This window comes from Accipiter gentilis, chromosome 14 (assembly GCF_929443795.1).
Source record: "Accipiter gentilis chromosome 14, bAccGen1.1, whole genome shotgun sequence".
In the NCBI taxonomy this organism is placed as follows: domain Eukaryota; kingdom Metazoa; phylum Chordata; class Aves; order Accipitriformes; family Accipitridae; genus Astur; species Astur gentilis.
Genome location: NC_064893.1, coordinates 33,433,829 through 33,450,896, shown reverse-complemented (window position 1 = coordinate 33,450,896; position 17,068 = coordinate 33,433,829). Strand labels below are relative to the sequence as shown.

The 17,068-nt window shown below is 49.5% G+C and overlaps 1 protein-coding gene across 1 annotated transcript; it reads right to left on the bottom strand.

Moving 5' to 3' along the window:
- Positions 1-4,057: 4,057 nt before the first annotated feature.
- LOC126045492 (BPI fold-containing family B member 4-like) lies at positions 4,058-15,738 on the bottom strand. The gene is made up of 16 exons (XM_049816721.1): positions 15,673-15,738; positions 14,875-15,004; positions 14,019-14,133; positions 13,382-13,486; positions 12,965-13,120; positions 11,441-11,504; positions 10,954-11,017; positions 10,420-10,511; positions 9,209-9,382; positions 8,356-8,409; positions 7,540-7,707; positions 7,377-7,444; positions 5,955-5,997; positions 5,352-5,415; positions 4,901-4,977; positions 4,058-4,301 (listed from the first exon to the last, which is right to left on the bottom strand). Exons 1-16 carry the CDS (start codon positions 15,676-15,678, stop codon positions 4,278-4,280), a joined length of 1,404 nt encoding a protein of 467 aa, XP_049672678.1. The 5' UTR covers positions 15,679-15,738; the 3' UTR covers positions 4,058-4,277.
- Between the last annotated feature and the right edge of the window lie 1,330 nt (positions 15,739-17,068).

Below are 17,068 nucleotides of genomic sequence, written 5' to 3'. Positions count from 1 at the left end.
AATGTTTCATACTTTAATTAAACATTTCTCTTTCACACTGCATTTTCTGGTATGACTATTGTCTTTTTTCCCCTCAACAATTTGTACCCAAAGACAGATTAATTTTATCTTGCTAAGAACTGGTACCACTACATCTGTTCAGACCTTACATTTAATTAAGGGAGCATGAAAATTCCACTAATTTTAAGGATGCTAAGCAGCCCCATGCCTCTCAGCTGCAGAATGACATGGCCCCTACCAACAAGAGATCTTTCATCTGCTTTTCCTCCATTTCTCGTGTTACTATGGGAACATTACGGCTGGTGGTTTTCCCTGGGTCAGAAAGAAGGGGAAAAGGAAAAAAAAAAAAAGCAGTGTGCACAATGGTTTCTAATTTTAGACTTGAAGGCAGTTATATTTTCAAAACTATACTTCTGACAAAGCTCATCACAGAGAAAATGCTGAATGAAACGTGACTGCACACATACAGACAGTGCCACACACCGGCTCGGCACGCGCCCGCCCAAGGGCACCAACGGCTGCATTTGTCGATGTTGAACGCTCTCTCCTACTGACCAAACGCGCCTCTGCACTCGAGAGCTTGTTCAGGAAACCACAAGGCAGGGGGGAAAAATCCGCAACAGACTTGAGTGTCCAAAATGGAAGGGTGGGCTGGTAACAGAGCTCCGAAAGCCGCTCGAGTCGCTCCGTCGCTGGGTGCTGTCGGCAGCTGCCTCTGGACAGGGGAGGGCATCGCTGCGCCGATGCCCAGGAGGAGCACCCTTAGTGCTGACTCTGCAGCTCTCGTGAGCTCTGCAATGGTGATGCCCATGAAACCATATTAATTATATATACATCTGCTTTCATTTGCAACAGCTATACGCATCGTTTCTAGCCTCTAGAGCTGCTGAAAAGCACTTCAAAACTTCATATTTCAGAGACTCAGAAAAAGGAAAGCAAACAAAACAAGCCACATTGATTTATTATAAGGAGTAAAAAACCCTGAAGGTTTATATGCCCAGCTCAGGGACCTGACTAATGGTTTTAATGCCCAAAGTTGGCAATAGCGGGAACTGCTCCTAATAAAAGTTTCCTGGTAGCGCTGCAACCATTATTCTTTGACTAATATATCTTAAACCAGTTTTCCAAAAGGAATAAGCTACAGTAGTAAAAAGATGTATTTATCCACCAGCAGATATTCTGGCTTTAGCTTTTAGAGCATGGCTCTGCATCTCCAGCGTAGGGTTGGGGTGACAGGAGCTGCACACCCCGACTCCCAGCCGCACACGTCCTACCTCGGACCAGCTGCAGGCTCGGAGGCAGAGCTGGCTTACGCTGGAGAACTGGGGTCTTCTGCTGCTCCCTCCTGAGCCCCCCCAGCACAGCTGCATCCACAGGAGACAGCCAGTGTTGTCCCCAGCAGTCATTTTGGATTCACCTGGAAAAAGAAATGCTGGGAAAAAGTGTTTGTATTAGTGTCTTTGGCATAAAAAAAAATCCATCATTTTCCTTGGCTGTATCCCAGGGTCCCACAGGAAGAGCCGCCTGGTGAGACACTGCTTCCCTTGCTGGAGGCACATTGGGCAGGATGTGACAGCCGGACGGTTCAAACGCTGGAGAAACAGAGATGAGCCCCTTCGCCAGCCCCTGTGGAGCAGCAGAGGGATGAAGCTTTACCAGGACATTGCTGGAACTGGGGCTGGAGAGCCTGAAGACCCACGCACAGCCCCGGTAGAGCAGCCAGCCCAGCACACTCTACTCCTGCTGCTCACCCATAAAAAGGCTTTCTAGAATGCCAGGGTGCTGGCATGCTGGAAAATGACTATTTAGTGGTTTTTCCACTGTGGACAGGATTGTCCCAGTTCTTATGAATTCTGATTTGCAGTTTGCTGCTCTGGATTTACTCCTGAGCCCACCAGCAATTCAAAGCACTAGATTTACAAGTTGCAGAAGTAACGTTACACCAAGCAGATGCTGCCTTTTCCTTTTGAAAAGGTTCCTCTGCTCCTTCCTGCCCAGCCCTGTGCAATAAACGGCATGACGGAGGCCAGGCCCCCAGAGGAAAAGCCATTTCCATATGCATAAGAAGACTTTTCCACTTTTCCTCCATCCCAGGCTCACACAGCCCCTGCCCTGGCTCTACAAGACCACGAGCTCCCCAGTTACACACTTCCCGCTGTCTTTTCTTTCTCAAGTCAAACAGACCCCTGGGACAGTGACTGATCACAGATTACTCTGTAGCATGCCAGCAAAATTAATCCCCTCCAGCAAACCAGAATGCACACAGAAGTGCTGGCCAAAAGAGTGCCCAAAAAAAAGGTGCTAAACTTTACTTACTGAACAGAAGGTGTTTGCGCAGGAACCAGAACAAAACCTTGTACAAACAAAGCCTGTTATGCCAACCTGCGGGCAAAAAGGATGGATGGAGAAGCCAAGCCCAATCAGTCCAGTAACCCCGAGGTGGCACAAAGCAAGCTGCAAGCGCTCCGGCTGTGCGGCTACCAGCGCAGGTCAGCGGGGCTGCTCATCCTTCCCCCCGGGGAACGGGGTCACACAGCCCCCCGAAACCCCGCTCCGCCAGCATCGCGGGCGTACCGGTGTCAGAGAGCACGAGCAGCAGGGGTTGAAGCTCCCAGCTCATGAGCACGGTCCAACAGTCCACGGCATTCCCTCTTGTTCACGCCATGCTTTGCAAAAACTCCTCACCCGTGAGGTTTAAGCTGGTGCCAGGGCCAGCCGCAGCACGCTGCTTGAGCGGGGAGTCCCATCACCACACAGGAGCATCATTTCTGCCTGGGGACAGGGCAAGATCCACGTTACCAGCAGCTGAATGTCCTCTGGAGAGCGTGGTCCCGCTGGCACCATCAGCCTGCACAGGGCTGGGAACCAAAGGAGCCATTCAGACTCGCCAAAACACTGGTCTTTGGCGTTACCGTGTACTTCAACCCCCCCAAAGCCCCTCTGCTGTGACACAAGACATGCCAGCCCATGCCGTGACAGTGCGCAACACCCAGTTTGTCATTTGGCACAGCACAGGAGAGCCTTGGGCGGTTTGCATGAACTGGGACTGCCGAAGGTCCAGCACGTCCTCTGCTGCGTTCAGTGATTCCTCTGCAACACCTCACTGCGATGCTGGAAATTAATGCAACAACCAAGGACCTTGGCCTGGCAGATATTGCACTATTCTTACCTTTAGGCAGAAATGTAGAACAGGATGTTGCCCCTGTCCATCACCTGATAGGTGCTAGACTTCTTCCACGCATCACCCATGCTTTAGCAGCGACATACCACCGTTAGCTTTGGGGACACTAGCAACAAATAACACACTAGTAATAACGTCTAGTGCTGGAGAAAACAGGTGTTTAAGAGGCCATTTAAGAGCTCAGATTTATTTATTTTTTACCCAGAATCATTTGTTTTTCTGCAATAAAACATGCCTGAATTCTTTTCCCTGTGACATGCAGAGACCAACTGACTGTTACATTAGTTTAAGCAGATGTGGACTACTGCAGGCAGATGGGTGTGCTCCAGTGTTATCATACTTCTCAGTCATCTGGCAATGAAGTTTTCCCTTCAGGTTCTAATAGGAAATACTTAATGACCTTTGGAAATTCGATTTCATTCTGATTTCTGCTTGGGGGTTAGCATTTGGCAGTAGGTTACCTGGCCAGGAGCAGCCACTGAAAATCCAAGTGCTTTTTTCCTCAGGAGGTTTCAGTGGAAAAAGTTTTCCAACTGAAACCCAAAATATCAGTTGTCACAAAGGAACCAGATCCCATAGCTGGAGGCAGGACGGATACCTGCCCTGAGAAGCATCAGAAACCAGAACCTCATTCCAAGCACTAAAAAAGTAGGAATCTTTATTAAGAGAGTTACATGACAAATGTATCCTGAGCTCCCACTCAGCACTTCACGCCCTTCTGAATGTGGATGGTGACATTGACTTAGAAAGCCATATGCAGTTTTTTCATTACATCAGGAACAATTTTCCCTCAGAACAAAGTTAACAATTCCACTGCAGCATCACATGCAACTGCTATAACTGTGACCCCAAAATCATGCTAATTCCTCTAAATAAATATTTGTACACAGAGCTGCCTATCGGGTTTTGGCTTATGCAAGTATCTTAGTACTCACACAAGCCAATTAACTTTAAATTGTCTTAAATGTTATCAAGAATCTTGAATCAAGTTTAGAAAAGAAAAGTAGGTAATGCCATTCTCGATGTTCCATCCCCGCTGGTCTGTCTTCCTCTTTCTCTGCCCAGAAACACCTCTCCGTGCCTTGTACTCCCCAGCTCACACCAGAACCACCAGCAGACCCTGAAGAAGTGCAAGGAGCGACACATACACGTTATTTCCCGACTTTGAGGGGTGCTGGTTCACAACAGCTTGTTAGCAACACACAGTGAACATAAAACCCTCCTGCAAAAATCCTTATGACAAATTTGTAATAAGGGGGGCACAGTGCCCTTTGGGAACTGTCGGAGAATATACCAGCTACTCTGGGACATCTCCAGGATGCACAGGGTTGGAATTTGGTGCAATTCAAGACACTTTGACTGGTGCCACTCGAAAGTGCTTGCCAGACCCCCGGGACATCAGAGCTGCTCAGAGAGTTCTCCAGAAAGAAAAGGCAGCCTGGATGGGGGAACCAGGACCTACCCCAGAGGGGCTGAACACTGCTCATTGCGTACCTCGTTCAATAATGCTCATGGGCATGAAGTACTCGGGCAGCATTTTCTGAGCTGAAGGAGGTCAGACAGGGCAACCCTTTCTGGCCTTTCAAGGCTTAAAATCTATGGCTCTTGCACACTAAACCATCACTGGCAGGGTCCTGTTACAGGAGCCAGCTGCTAGAAACAGTCCCAGTGACCTGCACCGGTGCCTTGCAGGAAGAAATAGCCTTTCCGAACACTTACCGCTAATATCTGAATATCCACCTTTATTAAGGGAATGCCCAGCACATTTGGCAGAGGGATCCCGATACCCAGAGCACCTGCAGGGGACAGACAGGTCCTTACACAGCGCCGGAGGGGCGAGCCCACCTCCCACCCCACGACAAAGCTGCTCCCGGGGAGGGTGAAGGGAGCAGAGCTGCTCAAGAGGCACCGACTGCAGCACCACCGCACACGATGTCTTTTGGTTTTCCTTACGTTCTCTGCCACTAACTATTGCTGGGACCCTTAGGACTGAAGCTGGGGTAGATGGTGTAAGAATAAGGTTGGGACTTTTAACTACAGCCTCAAAATGGGGACCGCAGACCTTTAGTTGCTCCAGCTCTCCTGCCACAGCTTTCAATCGTGCACACAAACCCATCTCCCCTCCTCAGTCAGAGCACTCCCAATGTTACAGCTATCCCGGTCACCTTACCATTGATAAGAGGCAATAAGGTTTCCGCCAGCAGACTACTGCAGTGTGGCTTCAAGTTCGAGATCTGAACCAGAGAAGGAACAAGCGCGTGAGCGGTGCTGCCAGACACATGACGGCGGCAAGCACAGCCCGGCGCTGCGGCTGGAAGACAGCCAGTCCTTGGGACTGGAAATCGCTTCCCACTGACACAGCAAAAGAAGAAACAGTCCCTCTTTTCTTTAAAGCGAATCTACTTTTCTTCCTCGATTTGTATTTGGTGCTTCCTTTGGGAAACCTCCTACCAGGTAAAACTCCTGCTGGAGCCTCCACGTAAGCTTTGCCCAAGCAGGGGTGAATAAACAAACAGACTTCAGGCTTTATATTTGCATTATTAGAAAAGGCAGAAGAAAAAAAAAGAAAAAAGCAGCAACAGAAGAATTGCTATGACCTACAGAGTAGAGCAGCCAACAGCAAAGACCATCAGCAGATGTAATCCATCACAGCCAGGACACGTTACAGCATCACACAGCCACCGCGTGTGTCCCTCCTTCCCCAAAGCCACGGGGCACAGCAGTTGGCCACTCTGCCCACCTAGGAAAGCCTAGACTGGTACGAGAGACTTACGTTACTGATGCCAACATCAGAGGACTCCAAGGAGAGGGAAATGCTGCAGGGAAAGGAAAGCAAACAGCACGTCAGATGCCAAGGCACCGGCCAGAGCTCACGGATCCCTATTGTGAGACCGCTGCCACCTTCTAGTGCAGCATTACTCAGCCCATGGGCAAGGGATCCCTGCGAGGCATCCATAAAGGGATCACAATATTGTAACACAAAAAGCAGGCACTGCCACACTTGCAAGAAAGAAAAGAAAATAGGAAAATAAAAGCTTCACCTAATTTTTATTTGCTTGTAAATGAAACAGCACTGCAACAGGGCACACACCAGCTCCTGGCTTCCCTTTCCCTCTCCCGTGCCCAGGTAGTTATTCATCTTAGGAAAAGGAGTCAGCCCCTGTTTAGCTGAGAGCAGAGCTTCTAGAAAAAGCATCCAGTCTGGATTTGAAGATCATGAGCTCTGAAGAATTTGCTACAGTTCCTAATCTATCATTGCAATCACACATCTCCATAGCTAAAACGTGTGCTTTATTTCCACTTTGAATTTCTCTTTTCTACTTCTATTGAATCTTGTTATATCTTTGTCTATTGAATTAAAAGCCCTGTGATGCATTTCTGTTCTCTATATTGCTGCATACAAGCTATGCCAATGTTGCTTCTAAATCTAGCTCTTTGACAAGCTAAATGGCTTGAAATCCTCAAACCTCACACTATAAGGAATGCTTTCCAACCTTTAATCATACCTTGACTGGCATTAATGACAGTACTTTCCTTTACTCCTTTATCAGTCATGTCCAATATCAGACATCTCAAACAACTGCCCAGGATGAAAGTCAAGCTGACAGTCTTACAATTATTCAGGTTACCTCATTTCTCCTTGTTATAAAACTGACACAGACTTTTTTGCCAGTCTCCTAAAACTTTCCCACTGCTGTAATGTTTCCTGAAAGTCAGCAATACCTGTCCACCTCGTGCCATCAGCCGGGAACAAAATTCTCAGATTCAGGAAAGGAAATATCTGTTTTACAGACATTGGAAAACATTTCAAGCCAGCGGCTCCAGAGCCAACGTCGCAGTGCAGAGAATGTCACCAGCCTGTAAAAGGGCAGCACTGCCCAGCTTTGTCACAGCTGGGTTTGTGCAACGCTCCTGTCCCATCTGCCAGAGTTGCAGCAGCTCCAGCAGTGCTGTGTCACCGAGGGACACGCTGTTACAGCACTTGGAGCATCCCTGATGAATTGCAGCCCTTCCTGCTGTCCTGCTCTCTTTTGGCCACTGCTTCCCAGAAAACTCAACCTGTACCCTGAGCTCTGGGAAAGCCGGAGTTTCCCAGCACGGCTGAACACCCAGGGCTGTCTCAGGGGAGCGAGCAGGCTGGGGCGTTGCAGCGCGTTTTGCTTCGAGCAGCGCAGCCGCTGCAGGGACAGCCTACCTGCCCAGGGACAAGCCCAGCACCAGTCTGCCTCCAGCAATCGACACGTGGGCGTTTAGACCAAGGTCCTGCAAGGAGACAGGGAGAGGATCAGCCCGTGGAGATGTCCCCATCCCAGCTGGCAGTGACTCGGCTGGTTTGAGGTCTTTACATCCACACTTACAGCCTTCAGCAGCAGGAGGTTGAGGATGGGTCCATCTAAGCGCTTGATGAACACCTGAATCATGACCGAAAGCTCGACGGTGGCTTTGTTTTCTTCCAAGAGGATGAGCGGGTTCCCAAACAACGTCAGCTTAATGCTCAGCGGACTGGTCCCATGGCAGGTGGGGCACTGTGGGAATCAGGGATGCATGGATGTGGCTGCCCACACACTGGCCAGGCAGGGGACCGGCCGTCCGCTGGCGGACTCTCACAGCCCCTTAATTCTGTAGGGCTTCCCCCAAGGCCACACAGACCTCAGACAAGCCAAATTTACAGAGCAAATAGGTCTGGCAGCACAGGTCGGCACCCCTTGCTGCAGGCAGTAAGGGGCTGAGGAAGCAAAGGTGGACACGAAGGGGGCTGTGGCTGTAAGAAGGTGCCCGAGATGCCCAGGAAACGGGAGATGCCAGACATTTATCGGCTCTTTCTGTCAATGGCTCTGAGCTGCGAGAGAAGGTGTTCCCCTGCTTAGGGAGCAGGAGAAGGTTGGCTACAGCTGATGGCACACAGGAGAGCGGGCACCGTGCAGAGGCTGCCGAGGGCTGGGCACAAACCTCTGCTCCCTTCACCCGCTCCCATCGACCGGTCGGGCAGCAGGGCACCCTCGAGCGATGCCGACACGGCTCAGCTGCCGTGCGTGCTCGGCACGGCCGAGAGGAGGGGAGCAGAAGACCGGAGACTTTGGCAGTGGCACGCTGGCACATCCAGGTGCATCACTTGGATAGCCTCGGACCTGGCGAGGTTTACACAAACCCTCGCGCCAGCAGAAGTTACTCACCCCAGCAGGAACGAGGGTTGTGATGGCTTCTTGCAGACGGCTGGCACCGGAGAACTGTTGGAACAAAAGCGCAAGCAGCCCTGATGAGCACTACAGCCGATTCCGGCAACACCCGTCCTGCCGGGGCCACCCCTCTCCCACTTGTGTCCCTGTTCCCAGACAGCTTGTTCGCGCTCCTGGGGCCAGTCCCCCAGCCTTCATTCACTCACTGTCCCCAGTGAAGCCCCAGGCAGCTCAGTCCCACGCAGAACTACATTACAGCAGCACACCGAGCCCTCTGCCTTCTCCATTGCTCCCCAGCTGCCTGGGCAATTCCTAGCTAGTCGTTAAGGTGAGAGCAACCAGCAACGGAAGGAAAAGTAACCCAGAGGCTTTCAACATTTGTCAGTGTGTAGTCTGCTAATATTTCCCAGCAGAATTACAGATCGGAGGTACAGAAAACGCATACGCCTAGAGAATTGTATTGCATATACGAAGTTGCTTTTCTCAGTGACATTTTGCAGATTCCTTGAAATGGATTACGGACCTCCAGGAGTCCATGGCATAACCAGTACACAACTGGTTTCAACAGGTATCCCTTGGGGTGCCCATACAGAAAAAAAACAGCTGATCGTTGCATGTGCTATTATAGCTTTCCAAAAAAGAGTGGTAAGAGGCAACTCTGGGGCTTGAGCATCTGCAGGTGAGCACACACACGTACGCAGGCCCCAGAGCGGCTGCGTGCCGAGAGCCAGCAGAGGCTGTGCGCGCCGTGAATCCATGCGCAGCAGCTCCCCGAGCTGAGCTAAGGTCAGGATGATGCCTGTCCCCTGCCACCTCCCCTGGCATGAAATACAGGTGCTGCTACACTCACGACTTCTGGCGTGCAGGTGAAGGTCTGCGGCGGTATCTGGATCAGGAGGGACAGGACCGCATTGAGAAAGCTCTGGCGCAGTCCCAAGACCAGAAGCTTGTCCAGCAGCGGAGGCAAAGCAGAGGGGGACGAGTCATGGGGGATGATGCTGCCTCCCACCTGCTTCACCGCACCCTGCAAAGAGAGGTGACGTGGATGTTAAACTGATCCTTCAAAGCCACGAGGCATGCCCAGATCCTGGAGACAGAGAGTGCAGGGTCTGTGCCAGCCGAAACAGCCCTCCCCTCGCCAGCAGCTTAGGGAAAGCATTGGACTCGGAGCAATTCCCTCTATATTTAACGGATGAAAGGAGCTGATAAAGGGCAGAGTGTGTAACTGAGGCCTTCTTAGCTAATAACAGACTTTGTCCAAATCACATCTCACTGCTTCAATTCACTCCAAGAGCAAACGAGCGGTGCGGTGCTGCCAGCCCGGCGGTCCCAGCCCTGCCTGCCTTCCCTCCAGCGCCCAGCCAGGCGTGAGCCATCCTCGGACTCTACAACAAACTTGCACCGATACCATCTACTTGCTAAGGAGACTAACTCTGTCTAGGGGTGGTGGGGGCAAAGACTAATCCCGATGCAGTACCTGCACTAAACCAAGAGCAGCAGCGCTGATCGTCCAGACTGCAGGGTTTATTAGCCCCTGCTATTCTTTATGTCTCATGTCCCATTGCTTCTCACTAGCCACTTTCTTTTATTTGAGCTGTCCTGTTTGAAAGTACTGTTTGGTTTTTGCTATTTTGTTCTTTTCCCAGTGAGACAGAAGTAAAAAATACAGCCATTAGCTTGGTAGCATTCACCTACCACAGACACTGAATAGTGAAGGCAAAAAGCAGTAACACCCAGCCTGCAGGCAGGGCGAGGGGAGGGGGATGAAAACTGCTTGACCCAACAGTTACAAACAGCAGACACGCAGTTTCAGGCAGTCTCGGGATAAGTTTGCAAACAAAGCAAAAGAGGGCTTGAAGAAAAGTACACGCAGTCACTTAGTAGTGATTTGGATAAGGATCTGAATATTTAGCTAGCATTTCCAGAACAAGTCATTAGCCCAGCTCCTCCACGTGACTGTACTGGAAGACGACAACGGCTCCCACGGGATGAGGTGAACAGTCTGAACGGCACCACGCTGCAGTCACGCTCGCAGGGTCCCGTCACCCAGTGTTAACTTACATCTAAATCCAACCCAAGGAACAAGCCAGAGGTAAACGGGAGGCTGGCCAGCTGGTAGTGAATCGTTCCTGCCGTACCAACTGGGATCACCGCTTCATGGAGAAAAAAAGATCGTTACAAGATCAGGAAATAAGCAGCAACACAAACGCTTCTCCTGACCCTGCCGGCCACCAGCCAGACCTCACACCCACAACCAGGTCCCAAGCATGCACTTCTGTGGGGTGTTCACTGCTACTCAAAACGGCCAAAACATCCCCAAATTCAGCTTTGTGGGATCTGCCTTTCGAATATAGCCCATAAAGAGCAACAAAGATAAAAAGCCAAATCTAAGGGTGACGTATAAAAAGGGCGTAAGGAGGGCCAAGGTGCAGGCAGTTCACTTGGACTGCTGGGGTGTGAATTCAAGGTTCAGTAACAATCCTGCAGAAGTGCAGCTCCTCCCTGATGCACTTAAGGACTAGTCGTGGGAAAGTCCCACCGCGGGACTGCAGGGAACACGGGAAAGCAGCACCTCATCCTCCATAAGAAACGCACCGTTGAGAGTGCCCAGGAGCTGGATATTCACAAGGTTGACGACAATATCGACTACTGGACACAGCTGCAACACAAAGCAGAAGTGCGACCGCTCAACCCCCCGCGCCACCCCTCTGCAGGGAGCCGTCACCCTACAGCCTGATCAGACCCACTCCTTTTAATCTAAATCCCCAGGGAAAAAGTGCTGCGTGGCATCAGGCAGCAGCTGGGATGCTGTGAAGGACTTGGGGGCAGCGGAGCATTCCTGGAGCTGTGGTACTACACCAAAGGGGACTGCTTTGATCTGGGCAATATTTCAGGCATGCCCTGCAGGCAGAAACACGCTGGCAGCAGCCAGGCCGGCCACGGGCACCCTTGCCAAGCAGCACGTACCAGTGACATGGGAAAGCAATACAGAAAGATGATGCAGCTTGCTGTGACCTCGTAACATGTTGTTCCTGATATTTCTGCATTTCAGCTATGAAAGGAGGGCAATCTTCAGGCTTACCAAACCAGGCAAAGTTGCTGTCAGCTGCTTAAGCACTATCTCGTTCACTGATAGGGACAGTAAGCTGGAAAGGAAAGAAAAAAAATTTCCAATCACTACAAACACAGCTCCAGGATAGGAGACCAAACATTCTCCAGCCTTCATTTTACACACTACTATGCCCTTAGCCACCCCTCAGGGACACTGCTGCAGCTGCTACTGGCAAGAGCAGGGGCTGTGCAGAAGGCAGGGAGGGCAAGGAGGTGCTCCCCTCCACCAAGGGGACAATTGGGCTAATTTCTGAGAATTGAAGGCTTCAGCACTTGGGGTGCGCAGACATCATTGCACGAAAGGAGTGAGCTTCTCGCAGTGTAACCCGAGTTTGGTTGTCTCCCTCTGGTATTTAAATCAGTGCTGTAGTTAAGGGAAAGTGGAGCTGTTATGAAATACCTCCATGTTAGTTATGGGAAACAAACAATTTACATGTGGAATAACAAGAGGAGAAATGTGCTGTGTAACATTTCAGCACTGCTGCTAAATAGATCACTCTGGGACGCGTGCTGCCTGCAGGCAGCGCAGAGCCATTTACTTTTGATAATCAATATATTTCTGGACTATTGGGTTAGAACATGCAGCAGCACACTCAGCAAGCCACAGACAGCAGGAATGCATAATGCATCTCATTATTTATGCCCAAGCTCTGCCTAAAGACCCATCTGAGGAACTGCCATGAAGTCAATCACGTACATCCACGCTCCCCCTTATCCCACGGGGAGTTCCCTTCCTGCAAACCATCGCTTTAATCCTGCTAAAACTTAAAATATGACCCCCAGAGTGGGTGAGCCGTGTTCTTCTATTCACTTACATAGTCTCTTTCAAACCAGCTGCTGCACTGATTGAAATATAATGCATAATGCAAAAATTAATTAGGAGAAATTCAATGAACCCGAAAAGTGAGTAATTCAAAAGCAATAAAAGAAAATATTTCCCATGATCAATTTACTGTTGCATTCATCAATACATAAAGTCAGTAAATTCTTTTTGCCAAGAATTTAATAAGGCTGAGCAAGAGATGGGACATTTGCATGGAATTACACACACCCACAGTGGCCAGACCGAAAGTCCATATGCCCAGCATCTTTCTGTGACAGCAGCCAAAGGCAGAGTATAAAACCAGGGCAAGCAACGGTGCTGTTCTCCTAGAACACTCCCTGCCCTATTATTCCTACCCTTTGGGTATCAATTCAGTAGCTAAGTCTAAAGAAAGTGCATTGGAAGAAGTACCAAACCCCGTGCTTCAGATCTTAATATTTCCACAGGAAAACAGGGCAAATTAACCCTCATCTTCCAGCAACCAAATTTTTTGCCGGTTCCACTGAAGCAACTGTCTTTGGCAATGGGAAAGAAATTACTTCCCTAAGGCCTGGCTCTGTATCAGCTTAGCACCGTCTGTGTTCTGGCAGACTGTCTAGATCATTGGATAAAGAGAACAGCATTGCATGCAATGGAAAACATAAATGAAAACATAAATCCGCAGGCACTTACCCAGAAAGGAGCTTGATCTTTATGGCACCAAGAACGCAGAGGCAGTCTTCAATGACAACCTGGACTGTGCCCGATTCAAAATTTGTGCATTTAATGTTCGCGGTAATGTTCACATCCACTAAGATATCAATTAGTTCTGAAAGAAGGCCAACCAAGCTGAAAAAACATAAATGGGATCGAACAGATTTCACCTCTCAGCCTCTAACCAGAGAAACTCAGCAAAGCCAGTAGCAACAAACTGCACCTCCATCTCCTGCAATTCATTACAAATACCACAAGCTTGGTGCCTGTTCTGCTCTGTGACTTTATTATCGGTAGGAAACACCTAGAAGTCCATAAAAGATGCAAACCGTTGCGCAATAGGAAGCCTGTGGGTAGGGGTTTCCCTTAACAGCCACTACGAAACACCCCACTCACCAGTTGCCACTGAGCTCCAGCTTTGCGGCGATGGTCAGCTGGACCCCGATTCCTGGCAGCAGCACCACCGACAGCCTGGGGAGCCGGACCTTGACAAGGTGCAGGCTGCAAACAACAGCAAAAGCTGGCGCAAATTAAAAGCATCTTCTAACAGCTGAGCAGCTGTACCCACTGAGGAACCTACAGCGCCCACGTCACCACGGCCACCTCCAGCTGGAGACTCGAGTGTTATAAGCACAAGCATTGTGAGCAAGAGATACGAGCTCCCGGATGAGAGACAGGGTCTGCAGCTGAAACCCAGAAGGCGGCAACCAGAATCAGATTAGGGTAGAAACCAACTTTACAGAGCAGTCGGCTTTTTCTCTCTGTGGCCCCTTCCTCCCTCTCTCAGGGCTGCCGAGCATCTCAGGTATCAACAGCACCGGAGCCGTCATTCTGCATCTGCATCCACAACCTGCAGCGCACTTCACCAGCCACCTTGCTACCACACAGAAAACTGTTATCGGGTCAGAATTTCAGTATCAAAATAAAACGAGATAACTACTTGGGCCAATCATGCCAACTGCAGCTCGGCTTTTGTCGCTTCGGAATTGATGGCGAAGGTGCACTCACAGAGAAGCCCTTGCTCTCCACTTACCCAGTGATGCTGGTGGGAGAGTTCAGCAGACCCCCTTCACCCATGATGTTTGGGAGCACAAGGCCCTGCAGGTGCTGCTGGAGAAGCCCGTTCTGAAGTATGGCATCCGAGAGAACTGGAAAACATCTCTGCGTGAGGACTGGCACTTGCAGCAGTGACCTCTCTCCACTCAGTCAGATCTGTCCTGGCAAAGGCGTCACACAACAAAGCCCCACCGCTCCCCAAAACTCTGTATAAAGTTATTAGCTGTCTCAGTGCAGTCAAATCACACAGGGGATGATATTTTACAACGTGCACTAAATCGAAGCTGCCGTTAGTGAATTAACCCGGAGGGATAGCAGTGGAGAGCATCCCAGATTGTAGTACAGTTGTGCACTACCAGAAATGACAGCAACCCCATTCGGTGGTTGTGCTTCAACTCACAACTTGCTTCCCATTTGTAAAGGAGTTTTGTTTGGGTTTTGTTTTTTGTTTTTTTAAATAGGAGCAACTTGAAACAAGCCTCTTCTTTTTTGCTGGAGCATTGCAAATGTAAACACGGCTGCTAAACTTCACAGCAGTGGTTTGCCAAACATCAGCTGCTCCAATATGGAGATGAGAAACTAAGACAAAATGAGAGAATAATCCAGATCTAGCCCTGAAATTCGGTATGGCTCTTTGGTGCTGAAACGTGTCCCAGTTCTGGAGCAGAGAGATTTCCCTGACCCATGAACCCAGTGATGGCTGTCAGAAGCTCTGAGCAAAGTCTGCAGCCCTATGGAACTATAAAATAACGATGAAGACACTCAAGAGGTTTTACTCCATGTCACGGTCCCACACAGCTTTCAGAACAAACATAACCCATGTTTCTAGTTACCATTCTGCATTGCCCCTGGACTGACGGCACAGGACAGACCGGACAAGACTTCTTGAGAGGGCGAGAGGAGGCCACAGAAAAAGATGATTCCAAAAAGCTTCAACATCGTCATCTCCAGAAGACTCCCCTGCTGCAAGGGAGACATCAGAGTGAAAAGTGGGGGAAAAGGCTCTAAGAAGAGATCCCAGTGTCTTTATGAGGAAAGAGGTCAAGTGAGAAATCCCTCCTCTACTCTTTATCAAGCTCAAGACTGCTTGAGCCTCGGGCAGCAGGACCTTGTTCACATCCACACATGTGGACAGACTCCAAGTGTGGATCAATAAAAGCCCTTTCCTGGTTCTTTGTGACTGGCCCAAAATGTTCTACGTGTTCACACACAAGAAAGCCAAACTGCTTTTCCCCTGAACTGATGTTTAAGCAGTCGTTATTTCCGTGTCCCTTAGATGAAACGTTACACGTGTTTTGGTAAGGGTCTTTGCCAAGGGAAGCATCTGAGGATTATTCCTGTTCTTTCTAACTTTCCAAAGCAATAAACTAAACTCAAGTGATAAAAATAAGCTAGCTATAAAGTTATAATTTAATAATTATTAACACAAATTTACTTATGAAATGCCAGACATAGGCAGATGATTAGGAGCTTGGTGCACAGCAAAATCTCAAAGTAAAGAGACCAAGCATTAGGCGCATGATGCGCACCCTTCCAGAGCTATAAGGCGATAACGCTACCACCACGCGAGTCTCCCTGCCACCACGCAGCCTTCACCAGCCGAGGCTTTGATGCGTAGATGATGTTATTACCTGCATCAGCTGCAGCCAGCTGGGAAGGGCTCTCAGGTCTGCTTGGGCTCTTCTGGAAGCCGTCAAGACTCAGCGTCGTCCTCCCTTTTTTTCCTGCAACTGAGATGGAAGAAGTTGCCCTTATATAAAAACTGCAGCCAACCAGACACACCTTTTCCTCACAACCTCCACGTCTCAGGAGCAGGCATCCCTCTATACTCTTGCTCTTTGCAAGCAACACCCAGCTGCCACCTCCCTTGATTTATACGACGCAACGTCACCGCTGACTTGACCGGTTGCCGTTTCCCTTTGCGGCCTGGATCACTCGGATGCCACTTTTCCCCCCCCTAATCTATCTCAAGAAAGATACCCTGTAATGGTGGCCCCAGTGGGGATCCCCACGCTTTGAAGAAACCAACTTTTTAGGAAATCATGAGAATTACTGAAGCATCTAAATCTGACAGGAGACCCATGAGGCTGCCTGTACAGGAAGGCAGTGCACGGAACACATGGGCATGGATTCAAGGAGGCTTATAGTAGGAAACAATCTGCTTTTCCCAATCCCTGAGGAGTTGTGAGACTTATAATGCTTATCCCTGTTTCAAATGCAGCACTGGAAAAATATTTTCTTGACAAAAAGCAACGTGGAGAGGTTGCAGAAACGTGATAAATGTTGGCTTTGTTAAGACCAAGCTTCAAATTTATTTCAGTCATATCTGTAAAGAGTGTCACAAATTGACCGTAAAAAATGAAGTTGTATTGAAATGTATAAAGCCAACAATAAATATAATTTTGAATAAGCAATGCTTATGCTAGCTGAATGAGCCGAGGGCAGCAGAAATGCGCATTTCAAAGGAAAAATCTCATCCCTCAGAGGACACCTTGGCTGGGCTTCACGGAAGTTTCCATTGTGCAGGGCCCTGGGAAGATCTTATCTGGGGACTTTGTTCAGGTCTGGTCACCCATGTTCAAGAGGGACGGACTCAGACAGAAACCAGGCAGCAAAGGGCTGCCGCGATGACTGGGAAACCGGAGAGCGGCCAGCGCGCTCGGCCTCGCGGAACAGAGACGAGCAGAGATACGATCATTCTCCACAAACACAGGAGAGGGAGAGGAGAGGACAGGAGAGCTGCTCGGGCTCAGGGACAATGTTGGCACAGGAACAAACACAAGCCAATACGTTCGGGTTGAAGTCAAGAGAAAGCTGTTACTACCACAGCGAGTTTTGGGCTAGCTTTCTCGTGGGAATACAGAAGGCAGCAAAAATAGTCTTAGGATGTTCTTCAATACCACACGAGGTGGTTTTTTGCACTAACAGCGAAGTGCTTTCACCGAGGAGGAAGGTCCTTCAGCACGTGCTTCCAAGGGCTCAGACTCAGCGAAGCATCCCATCACAGAAACGCTGTGCGAGCTCTTG

Bases quoted from the DNA above. Each gene is read 5' to 3' on its own strand.
- LOC126045492 (XM_049816721.1), bottom strand. The intron at 10,512-10,953 runs GTGCGTTTCTTA...TTCTCCATGAAG, and splicing joins GCTCCTGGGCACTCTCAACG to CGGTGATCCCAGTTGGTACG. The intron at 9,383-10,419 runs GTAAGTTAACAC...CTCTCTTTGCAG, and splicing joins TCCTTGGGTTGGATTTAGAT to GGTGCGGTGAAGCAGGTGGG.